This window comes from Python bivittatus, unplaced genomic scaffold (assembly GCF_059951505.1).
Source record: "Python bivittatus isolate LINGU-HERP-01145 unplaced genomic scaffold, Pbiv_v1 ctg000520_np1212, whole genome shotgun sequence".
NCBI classification, from domain to species: Eukaryota; Metazoa; Chordata; class Lepidosauria; order Squamata; family Pythonidae; genus Python; species Python bivittatus.
Genome location: NW_028277080.1, coordinates 1,304,316 through 1,328,650, shown reverse-complemented (window position 1 = coordinate 1,328,650; position 24,335 = coordinate 1,304,316). Strand labels below are relative to the sequence as shown.

At 34.9% G+C, this 24,335-nt stretch overlaps 1 protein-coding gene across 6 annotated transcripts in view; it reads right to left on the bottom strand.

Annotated features, from left to right (window-relative positions):
* The window catches only part of PURG (purine rich element binding protein G), a 35,524-nt gene that overhangs the window by 10,691 nt on the left and 498 nt on the right, over positions 1-24,335 (bottom strand). Inside the window, exons 2-3 of one of the 6 annotated variants that reach the window (XM_088147475.1) lie at positions 22,504-23,617; positions 5,850-5,976 (exon numbers count right to left, since the gene is read on the bottom strand). In XM_088147475.1, coding sequence (XP_088003601.1) covers positions 22,591-23,604 — 1,014 coding nt within the window. In that variant the 5' untranslated portion in view covers positions 23,605-23,617 and the 3' untranslated portion in view covers positions 5,850-5,976; positions 22,504-22,590. Of the gene's footprint in view, positions 1-1,475; positions 5,977-22,503; positions 23,618-24,335 lie in introns of those variants that run through there. The other 5 variants (XM_088147479.1, XM_088147474.1, XM_088147476.1 and 2 more) reach the window with 5 other exon arrangements.

The following is a 24,335-nucleotide window of genomic DNA, read 5'->3' as shown; positions in this document are numbered from 1 at the left end:
TCATTAGGAAAGAATGCTGTGTATAGTTCTGGTCACATTTGAAAAAGATACAATAAAACTGGAAAAGGGCAGAAGAGGGCAGCCAAAATGACCAGGGAGCTTGAAGGCCCTCCCTACAAGATCTTTAAGCTTCCTAGACAATTTCCCTATGAGAAAAAGGTAGAATGTTTGGGACTTCTGAGCTTGGAAAAAGAGGCAATTGAGAAGGGCATGATCAAAGTGCATTGTGCAGTGTTCAGGGAATGTTTCTCCTTCCCTCCAAATACTGTACTAGAACCAAACAGAAACTTGCAGACTTCATTACCACAAGCATGGTAAGAACCACTAATATGGATTACTTTAAAAGGGGATTGGATAAATTCCTGGAGGACAGATATATCAAGGGCTATTAATCCTGAAGACCTAATATTACTTCCAGGTTGGGAACATGCTTCCAAGTACCAGCTGCAGGGGAGCAACCAGAGAGAGGTAGGTCTCCATCTTCTTCTTGTAAGAACTCCAGAGTAATCTGGTTGGCCACCAATAAAAACAAAATGCTGAACTAAAACGAGCCTTGGCTTAACCAACAGGGTTTTTTTTGTGTGTTCTTATACCTTTTACCTCCAAACCAGTAGCACATTCACATACTTGATTAGGTATTTTTCAGCAGATCTTTTGCTTATTCTGAAGGTCTTATAGAACACAAGAAGGTTCCTTCCTGTCATATCCTCAGGATAGTTTTGCACAAAAATATTAAGTGTCCCCAGAGTTCTTCACTTTTAAACAAAATTTAGGACTTTCATAAGTCAAAAGTATTGTCCACATCCTTCCATGTAGTACAATGGGGGGAAAAGTTAGCAAAGTCATAATTTCACAATGGATAAGGTGTCTATAGTGGAAGCAAGCAATACCTTAGAAAAGAACCTCCATGTTTTTCTACCTGCAATGCACTTTCCACCTTTGCATCTATGTAGAATTCTTAAAAAGAGACTTCAGCAGCTCTTAGAATGTGTGTCTTTCAAAAGACCTTGCATTGGTGATTCACCGGTTCCCAAATGCCTCTTACTTTGTACTGATCTGAGCCATGTTAAGAAGGAAGACCTTCAGAAGAAAATGGGAGTTCCTAAAGAAGAGGACGGCAGAGGATGAAATGGTTCGATAGCATCACTGAAGCAATGAGCGTGAAACTGAGCAAACTCAGGGAGGCAGTGAAGGACAGGAAGGCCTGGCGCGATATGGCTCATGGGGTCATGAAGAGTTGGACACGACTTAATGACTGAACAAAATGGTATAAATTATCTGAATACCATAGGGAGCATTCATTCCAACTGTAATTCTGGTGCAAATAATTCTAGTAAGGTTTCTGCCTTCTTACAAATGCCCATGTGTGGTGGTGTTGATGGCCAGGATATCCTGAGGATTTCCTTCTGCCAATTTTTCCATTTCCCTTTGTCACCACTGGTTATTACAATTGTAGCATAATAACATTACATTCAGAGGTGAAGTATCTTTTTTTTCCCATTTGTTTTGTTACATTAGCATTAGTGAAGGATTAAGAGGCAATCATTCTTTTGCATTTCAAGTTTAGAGACAGAATGGCACTTCCTGTTTTGGTAAGACATTTATAGTTTTTGTCCACAGGAATATGGCTGTGCAGGTATCACAAAATTCTGTAGAACTCATAAAAACAGACAATAATTTAATAATTTCCAACTTTTCTAGCACATGTAGATATACCGGTATGGCTAAGACTAAGTCACATGAAAAGCTCCAGGTATTGATGACCATTATCATGTTTTTTTCTACCCTAATTGCTGGGTAGCCAGCTAGGCATTATAAAGCCTAGTTTTGATCTGGAGGCTATTTGCTGGTGCATAATGTGTGAAGGTTAAAAGATTTGCCAAGATTAAGATTGTGCCCTTGGAGATTCTCCACTCAATAAGTAAGAGCTTATACCAGAAATCCCTGATCTTAGGTTCGGCTTTTTGATTATCAGGACAACACAATTCTTCTATTAGCTTCACAGGATAATGAGATCACTTGGAAATAAGAAAGATGGCAAAGAAGAATACTGTGTGATTCCAGTGTGAAATGCTGATTTCAGAAGAAAAAAATATATGCTTAGGTAAGACTCTAGGTTAAACTGAAATTGTAGCAGTTGGGGAAAGTAAGTATGCACTTTTACAATCAGAAGTGAAATCTTTCTGTTCAAACTTAGGCTAAAATAAATGCTTAAGACTACACAAGTAAGCCATTTATTGTAAGACAGAACAAAGAGTGGCAAATAACAGTAAGTAAATTCAGCCAATAATGGGGAAAATAAGCTTATCAAAATAACAAATATGCATTATATTAATTTTTGCAAAAAGCAGCTCATGCTTTCAAAAAAACAGCAAAATAAATAAGAATTTTAAAAAATCCAACAGGGCCAGAAGAGACATGAAATGCTATTTTTTAAAGTGCAGAGATTTATTCAGATTTACACATATACATTTGATTGTATTACACTTATTCATTCTTTCCTGTGTTTTATTCTTTAACTCTGGAGTTTATGAAGATACATTCTTTCACAGAATAAAGAATATCTGCAAGTGGGAAAATGTAGTTTTGAAATAGCTTCACATAAAGTAGAAAAAAAGTAAACTTTCACTAAGCACACCAGGAAGAGAGTGTATCCTCCCTGCCATGTTGATCATTATATTCAGGGCATTTTTGATGTGAAGCAGTATTCAAAAATACTCATGCCAGCTGCCATCCAAAATGATATAGTGAATAACCTCAGGTATACTGTATGTAGAATGGTGTCTATACCTATAACTTGTATGGAGACTGTGTTACTTTTTCTCTTTCCTGGAACATGGACCATTCATTTCTCTGCCTCTTCCCTGACTCACTAGCAAAAATGTTCTAAATGTTCTAAATTTTCTTCAATTTTCAGAAATAAAATAAATATTTCAGCTCTTGAGATAATTACTCATATCTTAAAAGTAGATGTGGGCTTTACTAATTATGGGTTTATCTTTCAAAATGTTACAATCTACCTAAACCACTGGGATAATATGAAGCAACTGTACATTAATATAAAAAGCATAAAGTATAAATATGCTTTTTAAAAAATAAATTGACAGCTAAGAAATATTACAGTTTCTTTCAAGTGCTGGTGAACAATTCTCTTCCTTTTATTGTTCACCAAAAGAAAAAAAAGTTTCTTTTTCCTATCCTTTGCTGAAATAAGATTATGAAAAAAACAGAATCATCCTTTTTTCATAAGACTACAGCAATTTATAGCTGTGTAGTATTTTACAAAAGAAGAGCAAAGCAACATTAAAGTACTGTTTTATTTTAAATGAATTAAACATTATTTTGTCTCAGACATGTAGCTCTGTATTCATGAAAATATCACCTTTGGCTGCATGAAACAGTGATTTTATCTTGATCAGCTTTTCATTTTCCACTGTGAGCTTCTTTACATAGTACCGTTTAGATGTGCACTTTAAATTATTGTTAAGCATGAATACAACAAGATTAAAATATAATAAGCTATGATCAGTTGTAGTTCAGTGGTAAAGCTACATCTGACTGTATCCTATGAATGCACTTAATTTATACAAAGATTATCAGATTTTTCTCATAGCCTTCAGGTCTCTTCCAGATCATGATTATGTGAATCAAAGACACAAGTTATGAGACATTTTTTCTGAAGTACATAAGCAAGTCTAGCATTCAAAAACAAATTTTAGGAAGAAATTATTATAGCAGAAGAGAGCTGCTTTTTGAAGAAATCAGCTGAAAACTTCAATAAAAAGTACACACATAAAACACTGAATCATTGATGATACTGTAAAACAATTCTAGTTTGTTTGTTTTCCTTCTATGAGATGAAACACTTCTTAACTTCCCCACACCCCCACAGCATGTCAGCAGTTAGCATCTGCAAAAGCACCATTAACTATGGAAGAGTTAGCACCATATAGTTTCAGGATCTAACTGGCAATATGCATTGCTGACAAACTGGAACATGGAAATCTGTGTGGTACAGTCATTATAAACAATACAAGGCAATTTATGATTATTCATACAGTACAATACAGTCACTGATCAATGAACCTTTGAATACAGTACAAGTCACATCTGAACACCCTGTTAATACTAGAGTATGCTGTAGATGTTAGAAGCATCTTGAGAGTACCACAAGGACTTCATTGTCTGGCTGACTTTCATCCCTCTTTGAAATTCAGGGTCTGATATTTACATGGCCTTGACAGAAACATTCCAACCATTGTATGGCTGGTTGAAATCAATGCCAAATAGTCAATCAGTTTTAAAAGATATATTTAAAGAAGAAAGCAATGGCTAGGGAATATAGAATTTCAGATATGCAATTTTATCCAAGCTCAATTTTTTTTCCTTGAATGTTTCCTTTTTCCTTATGAAACTGAAGAAATGCTGTAGAAGAATTTAAGAGATGCCTGAACAGTAATCAATCTTATAGCAGTCAACAGAATAGTTTAATATTTAGGTGGTAGAAGCCTTTGCAGAACTAAATATAGCTTTGGCATACCAGACTAATTACTATCAAAAGGGAGACAGAAATCTACCCTATTTTTCCTGCTATACCAAATGGATGAAAATCTATGCATTTAGGATTTAAAAGCAAAAACAAAAGCCACAACTCTGGATCCCGTCTTTCTTCTCATTGGCAGGAGCATCCCCAAACAATTACATAGAGAAAACTATCCTACTGTTGAAAGGGGGTGGAGAGGAGAGCCACAAATTCTCCTATAACCATTTGTGTCTTCTTAATTCATATTCTGGATGATAATTGCAGGACTCTCCAGAACAAAATGGAGCACAGTAATTGGCCTTCCCCTTTCATCACCAAAATCTTCAAAGAACGAACACTTAAATTTATTGAAGGTGAGGCTTGCCTCCAACCCATATTTTCTACCTCAGTGACTACTGCTGGTATTATAGCTCTAATCTTCTGGTTTCTTCTATCACGTATTAGCCCCATGTAACCGCTTTCAATCTTCCTATTCCTTTTCATCCTAGAAAGCTCACTAGTTCAACTTTTCTTTTAATCTTGTATTTGTCACTGAACTGAAGAGGGAAGTCAAAGGGCAATATGTACTTTTTCATTTGATTTTTTTTTCAACGTTTAATTGTATTCATTCAATGTAAATATCTCATTGCCACTACTTACAATCCTTCGTCTGTTTTGCCTTTAACATGATACTTGTCAAGCAATAGCTTTGCATAAGATCGGCAGCAAGACTGGCTTATTTTAGGAATTCCACCTTCCTATTGTTTTGCCCCTACCTTCTTCTGAAGATAGTTCTCATATATTCTGACTGGTATTTCATTTTCCTGATTCCTAGATAAAAAAATAATTTGCCTTCAAGTTTCATCTTTCACCACAAACCTATCATTATAACACACAACTATTGTTCTGAAGATAGATAATAATTTCCTGCCTTATATCCCATTTGGTTTTCTTAAGAATACTTTTTAGGCTACTTAAAAGGCAGAGTTTTACGTATCAACTCAAGGGATAATCAGCATATCTGGAAATCAGTAAGGTACTTCCATTTTCAGTGGAAGCAATTCACACTGTATATCATTGCAGTGATTTACTGGGATCTCATACATTTATTCAGGGAAAATACATAATATAGCTATTTTGGGACCAAGGAAGGCAGAATCCTCACACAAAAACTTATTAAAACTGCTTGCAATTGCAAATACATATACTCTCTAAGATAATACTAAATGCATGGATGTATGAGTATACTTAAAACTATTTTTATTGTAATATAACCCAAACTGATACCACTGAATATGAATCTGTTCTGTATCTTATTCACTTGTACCTTGTTTTGTGGGCAATACATTCTTCTTCCAGTCAGCAGTATCTTCAGAATGTTTACTTATTTGCATGTGCCTGCTCTTCCATTTTTGTAACTGCCAGAACTGAAAATGTCTTGAATCCAGTTCTTTCTTGGGAAAAAAGAGATAGCAAAATGTAGAATTTACTGACTGGCTTCAGTGTTGTTGCTACTATTGTTTCTTTACATTATGTTACCCTCATCTATTATCTGTAAGTCTTGGGATAATTTATTATGTCCCTTCAATATAGATTTGTTTTGGGTACATTCACATATACTTTAATACTACGTCTACTTTTTGAGACTGAGATGCCTTCTCTTGAATATAGGCCAATTAGCAATGTGGTTGTTCTTGATAATGCAATTAGGATACTTCTTATTAACATGATCTGTTTTATATAGTAAGAGACGCCTTTCAAATATACACTAATTTGATGGCATGTGTAGAGACACCACATAAATAGAATTCCTATGTTACCATGTTAAAGGCATAATGAGTAATCCCTCATGAGTAAAGAATACAATGGCTCAAACATATGATCTCACAAAGGAGCTATGCCTAAGGTTGAACTTTGTTTGTGGTGTCTATTTTTGAACGGCAATCATGTAAAGCAATCATGTAAAGAGACCCTGAATTTTTAAGTTGATTCAAAAATAATTCTGGTATTCTATAAGAAAATGATATAAGCCAATAGATAGAGAGGGCTTTCCACTTAAAATGATGTCTATAGAGACAAATCTTGCACATCAAGGAAAGCATAAATCCTAAAGTATTCATGCAGGCATGATTACATATTCCACACCTATGCCATTTCATATCTCTAGTATACTGAGAGAACAGGGTACATAGGAAAAAAAAAGTCCTAAATTACAGTACATTTGCTTTTTCAATATATGTTAACAATAAAACAGCAAAACAGATTGTTTGAAAACAGAGTCAGTATTGTACAGTAAGTTCACATTTAATTCTTTACCATGTCTACAATTGTAACACATGCATTTTATTTCCATTATTTTATTCCATAGGACCAACATTCTTCAGAACACTGATCTACCTTTAAAACAAAACTTTCTAAGGAAAATATTAAGCATCATATAAGTTTAAGAAAATTCCTTTAATTAGCATTACATGTACTCAATTACATTTACGATTTCATGCCATGACTTTAACACACCTTTTGGTTAAGAATATCTACTGAAAAATAGTACCATTCGGGAAGAATACACACAGAGGATAAACTGCTACCTGTTATGCATGTGATTTTGATTAACTTGATGGTTGTAATGCTGTACTCTGATTATAGATGCAGTTGTGAAAATACCTTTACACATCTATGGAAGAATACTAAAATTATGATTAAAATGACTCCACATGCTGTTAAAAAAAACCTGAAAACACACCACTGACTATTGTTAAACACTGCCTGTTGTGCCACTACAATTTCTTTCTGAATTTATAAAGGAAAAGCAGCACAGTAGTTTTTAGAAATACTTTTACAAGAAAACTTTAACTTGTATTTTTTTTTAAAAAAGGATGTAATACATAGTTGAATAAGACTTGCAGAACGTTTAGTTTATCTTCTACTAACACTCTAAAGTGAAATACAATCTGCAGATAATTTAGCTTAACTGTAGAAATTACAAAAAATAGGTTGACAAATTTTTCTGGATTAAGTTGTTTTTGATTGGATCCAAAAAGCCCACATATGCATTTTTCTGGATGCAGTACTATGGAATCTTCCACTCCCAGGAGCAGCTCTTTAAGGGAGCTGCAGTAAGATGGTACTACAGGGACGACAGGTACCATGACTGGCCCTTTGAATCCTGCTCTTTACCTTTAATGTGCCATGTTTGTAAAACATACTTTCATATTTTATTTTACATTTATAGGTGAGGGGAAATTGCTAGTTTTCTAATAGATTTTATATTTATGCTGTTTCACTCCAGAAGCAGCTCTTCATGTATGTGCATACATCCACACCCACACCCACACGCATACATTTGTCACCACAATTAGCAAAGGGTCTAAATATGCTATTATGCTTAAATATATTTAGCTTAATTCTATGTTGACAGACACTGATATTCTTATTAATAGAATGCTTAGAATTTGGAAAAAATATACATAATTAAGGATTGTTCAGAAAGATGTCACTGCTGCAGCAATTCAATGCAATTGGAATAGCAAGTATATTTATATTTAAAAGAAACATTTCGATTCTGAAAGTTTGCTTAACCAGGATTATTTCAGTTAAGAAAATGGGTTTGTTCAGATGAATGTAAAACATAAGATCTAGTAAAAATTATAAGAGTAAGCCTCCAATGAACATGTCCTTATCCCTGAACAATCAGTGCAGGAACACAACTATTTAACTTGGTCTGCACTCATGTTTCTTGATACAGGGATGGGAACTATATATGGCAGTCTAAAAAGCTGGATGCTGCCATGCTGCTGTTTATATGTACATTTCTTAATCCAACAAAGGATGCACACACAGAAGCCAGCTTCAGTATATGCATGGTAACTAGCTGGATCAGGATTCAGGAGTATGTTAAAGACTAAAAATATTTTTGGGTTCTTTACAAATAATCTCATTAGCATTTACAGACTGACATCTAAATAGCATATGTATTAAGAGTAAAAGTATCTCCATAAATTATTTTATTATTTGAAAATTGCCCTGTCCTTGATATTTTATTTCTGTAACAGAATTTAGCAATATGAAGTAAACTTAGAATGCCACATTTAAGATCTTCTAGTAAGGTAGAGCTAGTACATTGATGCCTGATGGCAAGAGTCAACATAAGATAAAACATCTATCAAGTCAATTTTTTTGTAGCCAACTAATAGTTAATGTGAAAATTTTGCAGAAATCTTCTCCCTGCCCCATGAACTTTTCATAAATAAGAGCATTCTGCAAATGCAGGAATTCATGTAGTGAATGCTACACCTGTTCTAAAAGCATTTCAGCTCTTTCCCACTTTAATATAGTTAAGACTACAATAAGTTAAACTAATTTACATGTATGAATACTATATTATATTGCCCTGGCTGGAACAAGGTTTGCACTGGTGCAACTGTGTTGCAGTGAACTGTATGTAAGCTGAATGATAATTTTTACTTTCTTGTCTACCTATGTTGATAAATTTTATCCATCATGGTAAACATTCTCATCAACACATGATATGTACATAACTCTATAGTTGAAACCACATTAATTACTTCATCCTCTGCTGTGAATGTAACACAAACCTAAAAATAACCTCTTGTGCTGTTCTTGCCCATTTTAAATGTCCAATGTCTTTGGTGTTTTTCAAAGCCTGTGGATATGTGGGTTTGTATATGCACATATTTGTCTTAAAAAAAACAGTCTAGATGTCAACAATTTAGGATTTTTTAAACTTAAAAAATGGTTCAGATCTATCCCTACCCTGACATCTTTTCATTAACTTATGTAATTTTTCAGCATATAACTAAATACAAGTTAGGCACCAGGCAGTGGCCACATTCATGAAAAGGTATCTTCATACAGCCACCACTTATTTTAAACAAACACCCTGTAAGGACTACACAAAAATGGGGTCAGGGAACAATATGTTGAAAACTCAGTGCTAATAGTATTTATAAAAGTGCAGTGCTCCATATAGTAAGAAGAAAAGTGACTACAAGTACTTAAAGTGCTAGCTTTTGATCACAATTTAGATTAGTATCCCAAACTTAAACTGTTATGGGACTTAAAGAGAATAAAAATAAAATCCAAGAGCACAGGTGCTGTACATGCCATGGCAAAAGTGCTCCACATTACAATTTGCTATGTTTAAAGAAATATGCAGCGTCATTGTTCAGATTGCAATTATGTACAAACTTACATTACAATATAATACAGATCCATAAATCATCACAGAAGACAGAAAGCAAAAGTATGAGGATTTATTACCAGTCTTTCAGAACAAACCTTTCTGATATCTGTGCTATTATGAAGACAGAAGTCTAGCTGAAAAGTCCCTGCAGCCTGCCAAACATTAGCAAGAGACTCTATTAACTAGCTTCATCATGCTGTTTGCAGAAAAGTCATTATAAGACTATGCTATTTAAATAACAGTCTCATGGCTATCCTTACAAAACACTTATTTGCTTATACATTAAGCTTCTTTGTGATAACTAGAATAATAAATAGTTAATGAATTGCGTTATGAATGCACACTTACTGAATTTAATGTATTTTCATTCATGTAAAAAAATTAAGGAAACAACACTTTCTTGTAAGCAGATATTTTCTTTATACTTCCTGTTCCTCCATAACTGTATTAGAAGCTGAACTAACAAGCATGGGAGCCACAGGAAATTCTATGAAGATCTTAGGGAGTCTCTTCATTTCTACACACTTCATACCAACATTTTTATTTCTTTCAGAAGGGTTAAACCAGGATGTCATTTCACAACATTAGAGAGAGAGAAGAAGGCCTGTTATTGGAAGAGCCAAGTATAATACAAGAAACATCTTGCTGCTCTATGGGCAAACAGACTGGATACAACATTGCCTGTCTATTGTTTCTATAGTACAGAGTGCCAGTTACTCATTCAGTTTTTAACAGATAAATCTAGAGGAACTAAAATCAAAGAATTTCTTGTGTATTTTGTAACATCTTCACCCAAACTGACCATTCCCTACACATAGCACTGTAAGAACCAACTGCAAATAGAGGGAGTCTATAAAGACTAGTAACAATTATATCTTTAAAGAATAATTTACGGAAGTGCTTTTCAGACTGTAACAACCTGGCTCTGCATGTTAAAAATACAGAAATTAATAGTTTTACCCTAAAAATTCTATTCAAGAAATACTTTAACCATTTTTTTCTTACATCAAACCTGCTATGCTAGAACAGGAAATACTTAAAAAGACTGAGGTTTGCTTTAAAAAATGGCATGATGTGCCAGTCTTGAAAATTTATTTATTGAAAATAAATCTTTAATATGTGAACAGCCATTGCAAATATAACACTGTTAAGTTAAACTTTAGCATTCTTACTAGCTTTTCCACTGAAATAAACTTTTCAATACAGTCAGTTTACACATTCAGCCACTAGTCTTGCATGGGAGGAGGGAGCGCTATAGCTGAAGGTGAGGGTGCACAGGGGCAGGGCATTTTAACTTTTTTGATTTTGTTATTTTTTTATATGTACTTGGAGTTTCTGGCTATTATTTTATGTTGACTTTCTTATTGTCCCAGAGCCTTTGGGAATGGGCAGCATACCAGCCAAGTACAGTAAATAAATAGTTTCTTCTAAACTTCTTCTAAACAATGGAAAAAAGTGAGTTCATTATATTGCAGCAATGTAGCTTTGGTACTTCAGTACTATCTTTTATAATTGTTCTCAAGCATTCTATTTTAAAATTCAAAATATCTGCACGTGACAGTGCCCAACCATCGTTTTGCAATCCTCTATTATTGAATTAATAAGATGTTGGAGGAAGGGATTAAGCTCAGGAACTATGTAAAATATAGCAACTTGTATCAGAGACAGATGTTATAGCCCATGATGTTTATTTTCTTTTGGTTGGGTAAGTTATTATTCTTCCAATACGATGGAATATTAATTCATTTTTTTATTTTTTCTGGTGACATATATATTTTCACACAGAAAACTGGAACCTATATTTTCTGATGGGGAAAACATTTGCAATAATGTGAATAACAGGAATGATTGTAAACATTTTTGTCTGCCAGAGTATTCAGTTTCCTAGAAAGCTAATTAAATGAAGGACTGGAGGGAAGATTGTTCAGTTACAATCCATCTCTAATAAAAGGGGCCCAGTCTTGGTAGAGGTTTGGTATTTTATCTTGAAGTATAAACCAAAATTTTCATGAAGAATTGCTGTGGGTGAGAACTTTCAGAAGTGGAAATTTCCCATCTGCTAACTGAAATCAAACAATTTGTTACTGGACAATTGGTTCTGCAGAGTATCTTTGAACTAATTTGTTCAACCTGCTAGGAAAAGCAACAAGCCAGCTCTATTGAAACTCAACAAAGCTGATTGTGATAGGTACTGAATGGTTAGGATTCCTTTTACGGCTTGGTAGCTCTTAGAAAGAGAGGGCACAGGGCAAACATGCAGAAATAAATGAACAACTGCATTGAGAATATGGTTTTCCCTATATTCTGAATACATTTACTGAAAGGAAATACTGTTATGCTTATGAAACTTATATGGGACAAATATTCTGCTGCAGCTCCCCTAAGCTATCTGAGAAAATTTTTCTATCAATGCAGCTGCCTATTTCTATAGTTATTATAAAACAGATCCTAATGCACATCTAGAGCAAAGAGAGGCCGTTTTTAGGTGGCACCACCTTAGGGAGGTCAAATGTTGGTGGAGGATGATGTTCTCTCAGAAACATTCTAAAACAAGATATATTTGGAGGTTGCTTTTTCCTGTTTCTTGCTGGTGTGGAAGACAGCTGAAAGTAGATAGTGAAGACATTAAATGGGGAAAAAGATTATTGAAATTAACTGCAAAATTTGGTACTATACTTTGGGGCTAGAATGATTGTTACTGGGCTTTGGAGTATTCACTCAATAAATATGAAATAGAATTTATCAGCAAATTTCACACTGTGAAATTGGCCACAGCTATTCCCTACAACAGGTAGCTTGTTGTAGCAACTCGGGTGGTGGGGTGGGAGGGACAGGACAGAATTAAAATGTGAAAAAAATGTTCTTAAAAATGGGTAGTGGAAAAATCTACCAGATACCCATAAAATTTGTTCCCAGGCAGACCCCTAATCTTTTGGAAGAGATTTTATTTATATGTTAGATTTATAACTTGTCTTTCTTCTGAGAACTCCAAATGGCTTCCGTGTGAATTTCTCTTTATTTTATTCCCACAGCAGCAACCTATGAGGTAAATTGGATTAAGAGACAGTGAATGTCTCAAAATTACCCAGCAAGTTTCCATAACTAAGCCTGCTCTTGAACCTGGTTCTCCCCAGTCCTTGTCCAACACCGAAATCATTATACGACGCTTCTAAACCACACAGAAAGGTTGCATAAGAAGGAAACAAGGAGAAATTCCCTTGAGCTAGCTGAAATCTGCACCTGTTTGTTTACACTATTGATCCTGCTATGTCTTTTATCAGCAGTAGTCATTCTTGGTAATAATTAATATCATCTTAGCAGTGGCATACAACTACTATTTCTTCCATTGCTTAATTTTTTAAATTTTATTTAGAAAATTGATATGCCACCTATTCCCATACAGCTTTGCCTTGTGACAAAAAAGTTTTCTTACTTCTCTATGTAGTCAGAATATGTACACCTAATCATTATTTCATGTCTCCAAAGTTGCATGAGAGCTTATGTTACATATCAATTTTTTAGTCTTTCAGATGCCACAAGACTTTTTAAAAACTTTTGTTGCAAAAGAATATCATTTCCTTTAGAACTGTATAAATTTAGGGTCAGGATATGTCTAAATAAATTTAGCAATTGTTTTTATTTCTTCCAATATCCGATTCACAACTATAGTAAGAACCATAGAAAAAAAATTATCCACCTTTTATTTGTACTTCATACTTAGAAATATTAATTTTATTCAAGAATCTTAATTGGAAGTTAGCTGCCCAGTAACATTTTCATCTGCCATCCAGCAGGAAAATAAAACATACTGAAATATATTTTTTAAAAGAATTAAAATCCATTTGGGAGAAATTATTTAGGAAGTAGAATGGGTGTTCACAAAATGTAAGGAAGTATTTTGATAATTTTATCATTTGGTGCCTCTCTTATACTTTGCGCCTTGAGTGATTCAGTGGAAACATGACCACATGATTAATGAAGTAGCTTATCATTATGAACACAGTATGCCAATATTCTGGAAACTGGGAAGGCTAGATGTACAGTATTACAGATTTTGTAAAAGAACATACTCCCCATTGAAAGCCTTGATTTAAATTCAAGTATATTCCTACTTTCTTTTGCTTTACCACAATGGCCTAATGCTGGTATCTTGGATTAAATGGCAGTGCTGCAGGGTTAACACTCCCTTCTCTCTTCCCATTCATTTCCTTTCCGCAAAGGTGGGGTTTTATCCATGCTTATTATATTTAGCCTCATTTGAACTTAATTGGCAAGTCTACCAACTCCCTTTCGGAAAGTTCTGAAAATTCAGAAAATTTATCCTCCCTTAAGATGCTTACCTAGTGGTATCTGATCTATGTATCTAAACCATTCTGATACTGATATAGTTCCTTTTGAGATTATCAATCAAATTATTGTATAGGAAGTTCTGAATGAAAGAAAGCCAAACCTCTTCTATGTCCTCAACTGCAGGCATAGTGCTGTTTTAAAATGTGCAGGTAAAAGTCACCTTGCAATCTCCACAATTATTTTGATTATCTACTGACAAGTATAGTATCTTTCTACTGTAATAAAGGTATGTGTATAGTACTGACTACCAAGCAAGAGAATGAATATTCTCTTTTTCACTAGGTCTTCTGCATCATTGCAGATTTCCTTTAATAGACATAACTGCACTTTTTTCAATTGCTATTTCAGACGATTTAGGTATTAAATAAGGGGAACTAAATCTGACTTACATTTGTAAAATTCTGTATATCGTTTTGAAAAATTAAATTTGGTAATAAGTATGAACTGAAAAAGAAACCAGACTTCATTTCCTAATACTGATCGTGTTCCACTGTACTTAAACACTTTGTAGTATACATTAAAGGAATCTAATGAGGAGGGAAATGTAATGATATTACTTAACATGTATTCAGTTTACCCAAAGGCAATCAATTTACATGCAAAATAAAAGGAAAAAGATACAACCCTGTTTAGCAAAGTTTCTGTAAATGTATATTTTCACTGCAAGATTCTTCAGGCAGCAATAATTCACCAAAGTCACTGGAAACCACACTTCCTTCCCTAATTGTGGGCGTATTACTCTGTGTTGGAATATTAGCATGGATTATGAGAGGGCCTCCCACATTCTTGGAAGCCATAAGCAGTACTGTGCTCATGTTTTGTTTTGGTCAGGATGTCTTGGCTATGCTTATGGTACTTTAATGCTTCAAGTATTCATCATAGAGTGAGCAAATATAGCTTAAGAATGTTTTATAGAGAATCTGACAATATCTAGCTTAAGAGACCTAAAGCAGTAATTGTGGCCAACTGTTTTTCATCAGACTCTTCTTTCAGGAAACCTCCACTTTCCTTCATTATAGCATCCCTTTCTCTTTTTATAAAGTCACTGCTTCCTCTGTGCTTCTAATTTTTTTCCCATATATTCTCCTGTTCCTTTAACAGAACTCCCTCATTCTGCCTTCTTTCCCTCTGTCAGTTCTAGGCCTCCTAGGATATCTTCTTTCCTATTCACTGCTTCTTCTGGTCCAACTTCTCCATATGTTCTCCTCCTCATAATGTTTTCCCCTTTCCTCTGATCTCGGTTTGTAATCTTTTTCTCTCCCCATATCTTCAGTGAACTGACACAAAGCTCCTTGCTAAGGCTCAGCATGAAATACATGGCTCAGCCTCTGCATCATCATCACCACAGCTCAGCAAATCAGGGCCAGATTTTACCACTCAATCAAACAAACAAACACTAAAAACAAAGCTACTGTAATCCAAAGCCTTGGCTGTTCTCATATGCTCTGGAACTGAAGCATGTTCCCAAATTCTCTTTATATTGGTACTGCTTCTTTAAAACAAACAAACATTTTCTGAAGTATAGGAAATTCAGATGAGAAAGCTAACTATTTTGTTTCAAAGCAAGTTTTAAATGTACAGATGTAACCTAGTATGAAACCCCATCTTTCATTCTTAATTAACTCAGCCCATTATCTTGAGGTTGCTTTTGATGTTTCATATGAAAAATATGAATACTTTCTCAAAATTTGTACTCACATCTTTTTTTTTTAAAGGTGAAAATGTATTTAATACAGGTTGTCCTTGTTTGGTGACAATTGGGACCAGCAACTCAGTCACTAAGCAAAGCAGTCACTAAGTGAAATCATGACTGTGCTTATGATCTTACTTCAGCTTTCCTTTGCTTTACAGCTGCGAAGGTCATAAATGTGAGGATTGGTCGTAAATTTACTTCTCCATCACTGTCATAACTGTGAATGGTCATCAAACAAGGCAGTCGCTAAACGAGGACTACTTGTATATGAAACTATTTTTGAAAGGGCATACATTATTACTGAAGAAGTTAATATCTAGAGTTCATCTTCTCCTGGAAATTCCAACTAGATGTTTTAAAGGATTACATGTTTTATTATTAAACTAATATTAAATTGGTTTGTGGTTAAGCTTAAGATTCAGAAATCCGTAAGAAAAGCTGTAGCATTTCTGAATCTCTAAAATTCCTATAAAGTTATGGTCTTCAGATATTATCAAACAACAGTTCTCAACATCCTTTCCTCTTGGCCAAAATGACTGGGGCTGTCAGAAGTTGTATTCAGAGCATCTGAAAGGCAGTAGTATCTCACTTTGCTTTAAGCAGTGATTTACAAGACTGACTCATCGATGATCAATGTGTTTCTTCCTCATTTTCTGCACTTGTTTTAGTTTTGGAAAATTACAATTAGCTTTATATCTAACTTGGTAAGATATGATCTCCACAAACCGTCAAACCAGGCTCACACTTATTTTTTTGCCAGATATAAGAATTTCACTGATCAAGCTACATTATGATAGAGGAGTATTAGCATAAATAGAAGGCTTTTTACTAACCCTATAAAGCAAAGATAAACAAACTAGTGTCTCATGGATGTTTTGGACTTCAGCCAACGTGTTTTTCCCCAGCTAGCATAAACAAAAGAAGGAGTAATGGGAATTGTGGGCCAAAGTATCTGAGGGTATCAGGTTGCCTATCCTAGTCTAAATCATGATTTGGAAGACAGGAAACATTGACTAGATCCACATCAGACTAAGCCACGATTTATTTTCACCATAGCTTATTGAATATGCCATAATGCACAGGGTCAAATAATGCTAAGCTATATCATAATTTACAAATCATAATGACTCAGTACATATATCATACTAAGTTAAAATCGAACAAACCACATCATGAATTATTGGATGGATGAAACCTGCCCATTATTATATTTGAATTAAGCTTATCTTCTAGCTAAGAGCATTTTAGCTAAAGAGAATCCTAAGCTAGCAAAGTCATACTGTTACTAGATGGGTAACTTTTCAGTTCTGAAAACAGAAATTTGGTGTACAGCCCTCCAAAATGCACAAGTGATTTGCAGTCTGATTTAAACAGCTTATTACACTTTATAATCATTTTGACTGCATTTATAAAATAGAGCTGATAGGTATGAGATGGAAAAACTGGGTCTCATTTTGTATTATCAGCAGAAAATAAAATGAAAAACATTTAAATTGTACATGCTATGTACATAACCAGTAATAAAAGTGTGATGGGACAATACAGAATTACATTCATTTATCCAAACTGATGATTTATAATGAAGCTAATTAATAGCCCTGAACCATGCTAGTTATTTTTTCTGGGGCAATACAATTTTACTACCAAGGACATACTATCATAACCATGTATAATTCCCATTCCAACTGGATATTTAAAGAGGCCTATTTTATTCTCTATCTATTTTGGTGATTGTATTTATTTCACATAACCCAGTATAATTTAACCCTGCAATTAAAGTATTAAAGAAACTGTTCTTTCCCTTATTATTTGCAAAATAAGTTGATGCTTTAGAAACTGAAGGCAGCTATATCTATGAAAGGCTCAGCAGGACTGCTTCAAAGGCTTTCCCATGTGTAGACACAGCCACTTTGCTTTGCCTTTTAGGGGATAGAGCTGCTTCAATATTTTGTGGAGATACTTTATCAATGCACTTGGTGAAGCCTTCCTTCAAATGCTTTGTACAATGTCAAATATTCAACCTTCATACTGCCTTTCCTACTTGAAGACCCCTTTTATTTTTTCCTGCTACTGTACTTTTCAGTTCCACTGAGAGTATAGACTCAATGTTTCGCACCAAAATCCAATCATATTTTAAAAACATATTAAATTGAAAGTCTCGAACATACCACATAGCTCAGTGAACTAAATCTCATAGTTTTGTTTAATAGCAGCTGTTTCAAATATGCCTTTTTGAAACTGAAGGATCCAAACTTCATGAAAAACTTTGATATATATACAACGCATTTATAATACAGTCAGTAATAACATTTGTACAAACAAATGTATTAAGGCTTCTGACCAAGTTCACACTGTCCTTTGGTAGATACAAGCAGGTATATTGACATACAAATCCAATTGGTTATTAATGCTGGGTATTGATACATCTAGAAAAACATGCATGAACAGGTATATGGAGGAACAGCTAGCAGTGATTTTAATGACTGAAAAAAGTGATGCTATGACCAAAACAACTATAAACCATGCTTTTGTACCTTGTATATGTTTTTTTTTTTTTCATTAGTGGATTTGAGCAAATATCTGGACAAAGATGGTTCAAGCCGGTCTGTTTGCTAAGCCCACTCGCAGCCAAAAAAAGCAATTCATGGACATGTTTTACAGATGAGTTGAGGGTAAAAATTATCTAGGAGAATTGTCCTAAGGATAATTAAAGTATGAATTGCAAACCTATCTAACTAGAAAGCATATTACTGAAAATATTTATTAATTGTTTTTAAGTGAAATCACATAGGGCTTAAATTGCAGTTTTCACAAATTTCTCTATGGAAAATGTTAAGAAAGTACGCTCCCAATTTTGAACAATCTTTGTCAGAGCAGACTCCAACAACTGCAAAAAAGGAAGTCAAGGGACACAGTTGTCTTCTATTAGCTTAAGATGTAGTAGTTTCTTCCTTGCTCACCAGGAAAAGGAATTAACAGAACTTCCTATTTACCTGATAATGAAAAGTGATACTATTAGTGCATAAAGGAAAATAACAGAATGGTATTTTAGTAGAAAACATAAAGAAAAAGATATGCTAACACTAGCAACAATTGTGTACTTTATTAATGTGAAATAGTCTATCAAGCACTGATATATTTACTTCCCATACTTTTGAACATAAGACTGAAGACAGTCCTTCTGCAAACTTCTCATTTTCTGATAATTGCATTTATACTATGGAACCTTATAATAAGTCTGTCATAATAGCCTTTTAAGTTATGCTTGGGGGGGGGAGGCTACATTATATGAAATACAGTCATACACATTGCTTCCTACCAACTTGCCTAGCTGCCACAAAAATCTAGGCCCCTAAAATAATCTTTTTAGGCGGTGAGGGATTATGCAGCAACATTGCAAAGATATGACAGAATTATTTAACCAATATCTGCACAGGCTGCAGGAATCCTTAAAAATATGTTGAAGTATTTGAGTTTCAGGAATGTTGATTATGTAAATCAGAGAGAGCAGGACTCAACAATTCTAAAAAAATACATGCCCTTGATATCTCATAATCGATTTTAATGTAGTGCCTATTCTTCTTCATCATGCCCATGTAATTTGATCTAATCCTTGTAACAAATCACTGACAGACATGCATGCAGAAGACCATTTTATACTATACTGAAACACACTGTACCAGACCAGTATCAGAAATGTGCTTCTATTATTTTTAAAATATAAAGTGCATCATTTTTAAATCACAAAACTGACAGACTTTCTGTCTGGACCATACAGTTTTAAAAGAGAGGCCAGGGCTTTAACATAAAATTCTCTCAAGAGAACAAATAATTCAAGAGGTACAAATTGATTATGTCCACCCTGCCCTCCTAGAATTGTTTTTGGCCACGCTTTTTTAGTGCAAATAAGCTTGTGTTTTTCTCAAGTTTAAGGGATATGGCATTTTTGGGATGCAAAGAATATTTCTTTACATCATAACAGATCCTTCTGCAAGTTTTTAACATGTTATTGCCACTTTCCAAAGAAGTGCATGTACTGTCAGATGTAAAGAGAAACTCTTTCCCAAATTACCATTTCAACTCTTACCAATGTAAATTGGACCATATATTACTTGGGTTTAAAGATATAAACACATCCAGTTATGTCCAATAATATAACTGGATATAAACACATCCAGTTATGTCCAATAATAAGACAAAACCAATATATCCACTATATATATATAGCAGGTGGCAATTTTAAGGCTCATGTGTAATCCCTCTCAGATGCTCACATCTGTGTTTAAGTACATTAGTTGATTCGAAGAACATGGCAATCTGTGCCCATAGACAGAGGAAAACTGAACCTTATTTAGTGGCACAAGAATACACAAATTTGGGGCAGGGGAAGACAGCAATATAAACAGCAACTGCTGACTATCTGGCTCAATACAAAAAAGAAGATAAAGTAGTGCAAACTTGTACAGGCCAGTGTATGAACTAATATACATTTTTACTGTAGTGATAAAGATAACACTTTACCTATTTGCTAAAAAAAAGCTGCAGAAGAAATGCATTTTTTCAAACACAAAAATAGAATATTAGTATATTTGTTTCTATTAAACTTGATAAGGTAAAGTTCCCATAAAAATGTATCAACTGATGAAAGTTTAATTTTGAAATAAAACCTTTTACATATGATGAAATAGGGGAAATAGAAAAGCAAGAGATGGGAAAATGTGAGCATCAGGAATTCATACATTCATGGATTCCATGTTGTAAAACTGGACGTTACAATTACTACAGGTATTGGGATGTGCATCAGCAAACCAGCAGAATGGTAATTTAGGTTTAGACAATTCACTACAAATCTGCTATCAAATCAACAACAGTACATAAAATCCTTTCATTTAGACCTCTAATTTTCTTCCTTAGAACATATACTTTCATGCCAGTATTTACTCAGAATCTTTCATGACTTACCCTGGGCCAACAGACCACTAGTAATTAAAATATTAAAACTAGATTAGTTTGAAGTTAAACATTGTTAGTTATTTCTGAAACAGCCAAACACTCATTAGGTCCAATTTCCAAATATTAGGCAAATCACCTAAAACAGTGAAATTATTATTTTTTCTTTGTCACAACTATAGCACACATTTCTAAAGTTCCTTTGATGATTTTGGTGCAATCTTTTTTCTTCTCTTTCTAAAAAAAAAGTATTGGATAACTTTTCATACCACATTAAATGCAAGCCTATGGTCTCCATTTTTATTAACAATCCTTGGGAAAGGAGGTCACAGCATACATTTAAAATGGCACTGAAATGGAAATACCAAGCAGAATACAACTGAAACTACAAAACCTTGCTGCTTGGCTATTAGAATATTTGGATATGAAAAAGAAATAAATAAATACTGAGATTGAAACAACCAGTTATTTTAAAGAAAAAAAATGCAGTCATGTTTCTATACATGTAAAATAGCAGGTTTAAACACAGAAATAGCTTACACAGTATCAAGGTCAAAAGCGAATGCTTTGGCACTTTGAACTCCAATTTAAAATGTGATTTACAGCGCAATCCTGGTCATGTCGATGCAATATTGTACTTAGTTTCGCTGTATTCAGTTGGTTTTATTCCCATTTAAATATAGACAGAGTTGATCATTTTTGCCAAACAAACGAAGTACGTATTACATTTTTGTTTCATGATAAATCTCCTAACCATTGGCTAACTAGCACAGGTTTCTCTAGCCATTTTCTTGACATTTTTTAAATGTCAAAATGCATCTTTCGATTGGAACACTCATCTATAAAATGCACCTTTACAGATTAATTTGGGGATACATGGGTTAATGTTTTAACAAAAGAAAAATGCAGTTTATAATTTGAAGTAAATATTTAAGAGCCAAGATTTCAAAATAAGAATTGATAGCTATTAGTTAATACTTCAATTGCAGCAATGTAAAATCTGATATGCTCGATACCAACTAACTGATGCACCAAAATCTCTCAAAGTATTTTCTTGAAGACAAAATCAGAAATTATTTTAATATTTTTCCACATTGTAGACATTAAACCTCCCTGTTTAGAATTTTAATCCCAACCATAGTTCATCTACCAAATTCCCACATCACAGCAACTTGTTAGAACCACTTAACCCCACAAATATAAAAATAGTTTTGAAATTCTGTAATGCTATTTAAATAAGCTCTCCTCACAAGATGTGAACAATCCATACAGAAGGGATGATTTATGATCAACATTAAACACAGATATATCTTTTGGGGGGTCACTTAAATTACTGGATTATCATACGATTAGGAACCCATGAAATTAATCACTGGCCAATATAACAGAGAAGACCAATTCCTCCTCCCCTAAAAATATTTTTACCATAAAGCAACCAGCAGATTTACTTAGTTAAATATACCTTTCCCAATACAATCATTTAAAATTTAAAGATCAGTTTTGGTCATAAATGCTCTTGGTTACTATTACAAGATATTAATTCAATCTGGCTTATTTGCATCATGTTACACTGCAACACAAACCTTATACATATTCTTTAAAGATTACAACAGAGTTAGTGCTATTATACATATTTGATAATCTTGTGAGGTTAAGAATCAGAATCACAGGGTGATTAATTGTTCCTGTAAGAAACCAGAGAAGTTGCTGGGTGTAATTTAACATGAAAACCAGACCCATGTAGTTATATATATTGGAATTATCTAATAACAGGGAAGAACTTACAAAAAGAAAGGCAACTTCTTCCAGCCATTACATATCAGTACCTTCTGGCATTTCTCTGCTTTGATTCTTGGCCTGCTGAAAAACATTCTAATCAAGACCCTCTTGTTCTTCTCCACTGTCCCCTCTGATATCCATTCTTTTCTCTTTATGGCCGTTGTAAATTCTCCTCATCTCCTCTTCATACTTGATAAAGTTTTCCCCAAATCTTGTCCATGCTTTGTATGGGACAGTTATGGTGTTACGGTATGGAGGCCTCACTTCACTTACCTTCAAAAAAATACCATACCTGTTAGATCCCACATCAAAGTAGAACCTCTTGTTGTCCACCCTGAAGGAAGTCCCCTCTGGGAGTTCAGGAGGATCATCACCTCCACTCCTCCTTTCTTCTATATCTCCTTCCCCATATTCTTCAATAAGCTGGACCAAAGCATCCCTGAATTCAATCATTCCCTGTGCCGGAAGGACAATAGTCTGTTCCTGCCCCAAACTGTGACCAAAATATCCTATCATGCCAGGTCCTCTAATCAAAGTTTGTCTAATCCTTAAGAAACGTCCACGTTGATTCTCTTTTAGGTCTAGGTAATACTTCCTATTGTCTCTTTCAATATATTCGGTTTTTAAGACGCTGTGAAGATGTTCCTCAGATCCCACTGACGCCGGAGGTGAGGGTAGTTGATGGTGTTGCCGCCTTCTTGAATCTTGTTCTTTGCCATTAGTGTGGTCATTCCGGTGACTCTGGCTGCTTTTCAAGCCCAAATGGGCATAGTGTTCTATGAAATCACCCAGGCAATCCTTCAATTCAGAAGCTACTGATAAAGAAAGAGTCAGCTTGCTTTTTCTGATATTGTCCTGCCTGCCTCTTCCTATCCAGACTTCGGCTATCTTCAGAAAACGACCTCGAGAACTTTGCTTCACATCCAGATAAAATCTCTTTTTTTGGATGTCCACTCTTTTGGAGGCCAGCTCCTGGATTTCCATGCAGCCCGCCTGAGAAGAGGAGGCAGGATAATGATACTGCTGCTGGGACTGGGAGTAAATGCTCCTGTGTAGTCCAGAGCCCCCCACACTCCTTCCTCCTCCTCCTCCTCTGCCTCTCTCCATCTTTAACCATCAACTGAAAATAACAAATATATAACAAAGATGCATAACACCATAGACATCCAGGAGACCCATTCTGCTTTCCTGGCAATGGCCTCTGTGCGCAAAATTAATTTCACTAGAAAGTCATTTCCCTAACACTTTTGTTTTTTATCCTGGTACACAGAAAGGGGGTGGAATGGGGGGGCAGATATTGAGGAAAATCATGTGCTAAGTTACTGAATGTCAGGCCAATGTTAAAGGCACAGAATACATTTTTAAAAGAAACAGCCTTGCCCTTTCCCCCTTACTAATCCTGCTCCCGTGTACTGCAAATACAATCTCAGCAATGTTAAACGTTAACAGGGGAAGCTTCTCCTGCCACGAAGGTGCAGCTACAGGAGAGTTATTTCACCGGCTAATTTTCGGCACATCCGCATCCTGTATCACTATCAACACTGTGCTTGGGGCATTCGCTTGATAAGCCCCGATTCCGCGGGTGAAGCCTTTTCTCAGTCAGTTGCTGAACGCCAGGCTCTGCTCAAGGCGCAAGCTGCATTTCGCGGGCGTTGTATGCGTGCGCGAGGAAGGAAGTGTGAGGGAAAGAGGCAAGACCCGTCTAAAAAACAGCACGGTACCGACCTTCCCAAACGGGCCTTCGCGCCACCACAAAGCCTGATCGGATCAAAAGACTTCCCGCCTTACTCCTGCCGTGAGCGGCACCTCCTCCCCCATTAAACTGGCAGCCTGGTTCT